This window comes from Alligator sinensis, unplaced genomic scaffold (genome assembly GCF_000455745.1).
Source record: "Alligator sinensis unplaced genomic scaffold, ASM45574v1 scaffold575_1, whole genome shotgun sequence".
Taxonomy (NCBI): domain Eukaryota; kingdom Metazoa; phylum Chordata; order Crocodylia; family Alligatoridae; genus Alligator; species Alligator sinensis.
The window spans coordinates 2,370,166-2,374,271 of NW_005842051.1; the positions used below are offsets into that span (position 1 = coordinate 2,370,166).

At 43.0% G+C, this 4,106-nt stretch overlaps 1 protein-coding gene across 1 annotated transcript in view; it reads left to right on the forward strand.

Moving 5' to 3' along the window:
• Positions 1 to 4,106, forward strand: part of SLCO4C1 (solute carrier organic anion transporter family member 4C1) — a 61,074-nt gene that overhangs the window by 41,667 nt on the left and 15,301 nt on the right. Inside the window, exon 8 of the mRNA XM_025203266.1 lies at positions 3,349 to 3,544. Within this exon, the coding sequence (XP_025059051.1) occupies positions 3,349 to 3,544 (196 nt within the window). The remainder of the gene's footprint in view (positions 1 to 3,348; positions 3,545 to 4,106) is intronic.

Consider the following 4,106-nt stretch of genomic DNA (forward strand, 5'->3'; position numbering starts at 1 on the left):
CCCCCCCCCCCCCCTGCGGAGTATATTTTAACGCCCGCCGGTGTCTTCAGGTAACACTTGTGGCAGGACAATTAAATGAAGCCAGTACCACTTAGACACTCTTGTGCTTCATTTTCCCCAAGGTGTCTTGGAGGGCAGTAGGGGGAAACAATTGGAGTGAAGACATTTTGAGACAATACCTGCCTCCTTGAAGTGGGCTTTATATGGTACTAAAACTATATATTCCTTGTTTAAAACCTGGTCTCTGACACTAGTATTTAATTGAAGTAAAGTGCATTTAATGAAATGGTCTCTATATATTAGTTTGTCCTGCCTCCTCAATATATGCAAGAACCTGTAAGGACTATGGGTAGAAATGATTTTCCCCCCTCTCCCCAAACTGAGTCTTAGTTAATCCAAATCGGATCCGTAAGTCTATGGAGCACTATGTAAAACAATCACTTGAAAAGGACTGCTTGGTGATAACGGATAACAAAGTTTTGTGGTACAAGAAATGTTTAGTCTGCATAATTAAATATTTTGCTCTGTAAAACGATCTGTTCCACAATGCATAGAGGCTGTTGTTGTTCATGGAAGTGTATTCTAAACTGGATGGAGATCAGGGAAATGACCATGATCATCAGAATACTGTATAGATTTTTAAGGGGGGGGGAAATTACACATTTCAGTTGCATGCAGATATAAAGTTTTCATACACATGCTTTACATTTGTAAAGGAATGTGGGTTTCTTTTTGTATATAAATAAAATATTTAAGGAAGTTACCTTCTGGACTACCCTAGGTAACATTTCTGGAAAAACAGAAGAAAAGATACTTAAGATATAGAAAAATCTATAGCAGACAGTCATGCTGTTTAGAAAGCTGTCCAATAAAAATGCATTACTTGTACAGGTCAGTATTACCCGACTAGATCAGCACCATAAGAAAAAAATGTACCTTGCTAGAGGTGCCCTTTCTACTGGGTCTCTTGCTAGCCTGATACTGTTGAACTTTATGCCTCGATGAGTTTGGCTTTGTTTTTCTTGTTTGTCCCTCATAGTAATATGTGCAGGGCTGCTGTTTTCTCAATGTAATCCTATTACCTTCTAGACTATTCTAACTAAGTTGCCTCCTTTGGGGGAAAAGAAGTCTACCACCTTTTACATGCAGAAGTACCACTTAATAATATTAGCTTTTCCCTCTCTAAAAAGAACTAATTTAGTCCTAAAATAACTATTTAGTTGGGCTTATCTAGAACCTATTGCAGGCAGAAGTGTCTCCTGTTGCAGGTGCTTCCCAGTCCAGTCCTGCACACACCACCTGGTACATGGGACAGTTCCACTTTATCCATAGTACCAGTACAGCAACCAAGAGAGAGTTAAGAACCACTGAAATTGATAGATGCCAATTATGTCTCATGAGCAGGGATCTGGGTTTTCCATTTCCCATGGGGGGGGGGGGGAAACAAAACTATGGATTTTTTTTCCCTTTTTTATCAGAGAAACCTGTGGATTCCATGCTTTTGCAAACAGCTCTGCAGGCTGGTTGAGCTCCAGCCTGCAAAAGCTATTTGAAGACCAGGTGGGAAACCTAGCCCTGCCTGGAGAGGGAGGGGGAGGGCGAGGGCAGGGCCTGAGGTGCAGTCAGCCATGGCTCAGTTTGGCTCAGCCTCTTTTACTCCTGGAGCTTGTGTGGTAAGTGGGGCTTGCAGGGGACTGGGGGCCCCTCTGGCAGGCTGGGGGTGGGGGTGCTGCAGGTCATGGCTGGGGGTACCATCAGGGCTGGGGGGAGCCAGGAGTTGGCCCTGGCTCCACCTGAGCAGGTAGGGGGGGCGGGGCACGGAGCTGCAGACTTGGGTCCCTGGCCCCATAGCCCTGGCAGCTGGGGGCCCCCTCTGGCAGGCCTGGGGGGCAGGGGCTGTGGGTAGGGGGCAAGAGGCATGAGTAGGGCTGGGGGGCTGTTGTGAGGGCCACCAGCAGGACCAGGGTTGGGGGGCTTTGGGGGCAGTGAGGAGTCCCAGCAGGGCTGGGGGTGCTGCAGGGGGCTTTCAATTTTTTAATAATGGATTTTGGGGCTTTTATCAATTTGAATTTTTTGTTACCAGAGAGAACCAGGATCCCTGCTCATGAGGACTAAATGTTTAGTGACTAAATGCTCTGTGTGTGTGTGTGTGTGTGTGTGTGTGTGTGTGTGTGTGTGGGATGGGAGGGCCAGAACATGTCTGGTGCATCTGTTCATGGCTTTTTAAACTGCTACATTTTTTAACTATCAATTTATTTTCAGTAATATCTTCCTTGGCAAATCCTTAATGTAAAAATTATTTATAGTGGTTAATGAGGTAAAAAAAATTAGGACCAGCAGGGTTCTGCAGAGGCTATGCTCTTAATTCTGCTTGTTAGTAGATAACTCATTGCAGATGGTCACTGTCAGGTGGGTGCAGGTGAATAATAGTACAGATCAGGACAAACTGCTTTCTGAACATCTTTGGAAGTCCTGACTTAAACTTCCACTTCAAAGCCTGTCTGCTGCTGGTAGGCTTTCCTTATGAGAACTCTCAAGTTCTCTAATGCCTAAAGCAGTCTTTCTGAGTTTAGCAACACCCTACTAGAGAATAATTTATGAAGGGATGCCTTAAATCTAAGGAAGCTGGGAACCACTGGCTTATAGCAAGGCTGTAAAAATATCCTTGCCCTAACTTTAATCTATATGAATTGAAGAATTTGTGTGTATAATTGGCTTTTTTTTGAGCGAAGGGGATAATAGCTTTTTTTAGGCTAAGCCTGCTCTGACAATGGATTTATAGCCAACTAGACTGCATCTCTCTGTTTCTGTTCCTGATACCTACTGGAGGTTATACTCCCAGGAAAGAGGTGGTTGCAGTAGTGTGCAAGTAGAATGAGGACAAACGCAGGAGAATGATAATGTATGTTACTTCTAGTAACTGCTGGGAAGGGGAGGAAAATAAGGTAAGTGGGCTTAGTGTCTAACTTGGCACACTGCTGGCAAATGGAAGCACTGCATGGCAAAGATTATCTATTAAATCTAATATTGCCACACTGAGCCTTGCTAACTCTAAAGCCCTGAGCATACTAACAAACGTTAAGGAAATGCTAAATTACTAAAGAGGCCACAGGTTGAGTCTGAGACCAAGGAAGAAGATTTTATTTTTAGTGAGACTTTATTCAAGCCTTTTTGAAAGTCTACTTGTGTAATTTTGAAAGGCATTCTGTTGTATCATAGGATGTAACTCTACTATTTTATATTTTTTTTCATAAATATGAAAGTAGTTTCTGAATTGCTTCATTTTCACTTAAACTTTTTGTGTAATTGATGCTATCTTCTTTTTCCCCCCCCCCCCCTTTTCTCTAGGGCTTGTATTAATTCCAGGAGCTGCGCTAGGCCAAATCATAAGTGGCATTTTGGTTTCCAAGTACAAAATGGATTGTAAAAGCATAATCAAGTTCACTCTAGGCACTTGTTCAGTGGCTTTGCTGCTAAACACAGTATTTTTATTTGCCAAATGTGGGAATGAACCTTTTGCAGGAGTCTCTGAAACCTATAATGGGTAAATATTTCATGTACTCTTTGGTTCAGTAACAACAATGAAAATAAATTGTCACCCTATGTTCCTTGAAGTTGCCACTTATCTAAAACATCCAAAAGTTTAGTGATAGAAACCAGATTCTTGTCTAAGGCCACAGACAGTTAATTTCTACTGGCAAGAAATCTCCTTTCATTATCTGTAGGAAAATAGCCTGGGTACTGGAGCATTGGGGTGCTCTTCAGCTAGTGGGCACTAAATGGCTGTTTTCTGCGTAACACTTACCTTTATTACTTTATCCTGCCCTTTCCTTTGTCTAGAACGGGGGCAGGCTGTCAATAGGCAGCCCCCTAGGGTTTCTGTTGGCTTGTGTAGTGCAGATGGGCTGCACTGGGGATGGGTGGGGGGTGGAGGCAGAGATACCAAAACTATTACTGCAGTAATAGTTTTGGTATCTCACAGGTAGCTATTTATTCCTATTTCATAGAAGTGTTTTGGGTATCTATTCTTCTCTGGATAGAGGCCCATTAGCTTTCCTGAGATAACATGGGTTGCTCTACTACTGACAGCCATTCTTGCATTCCTG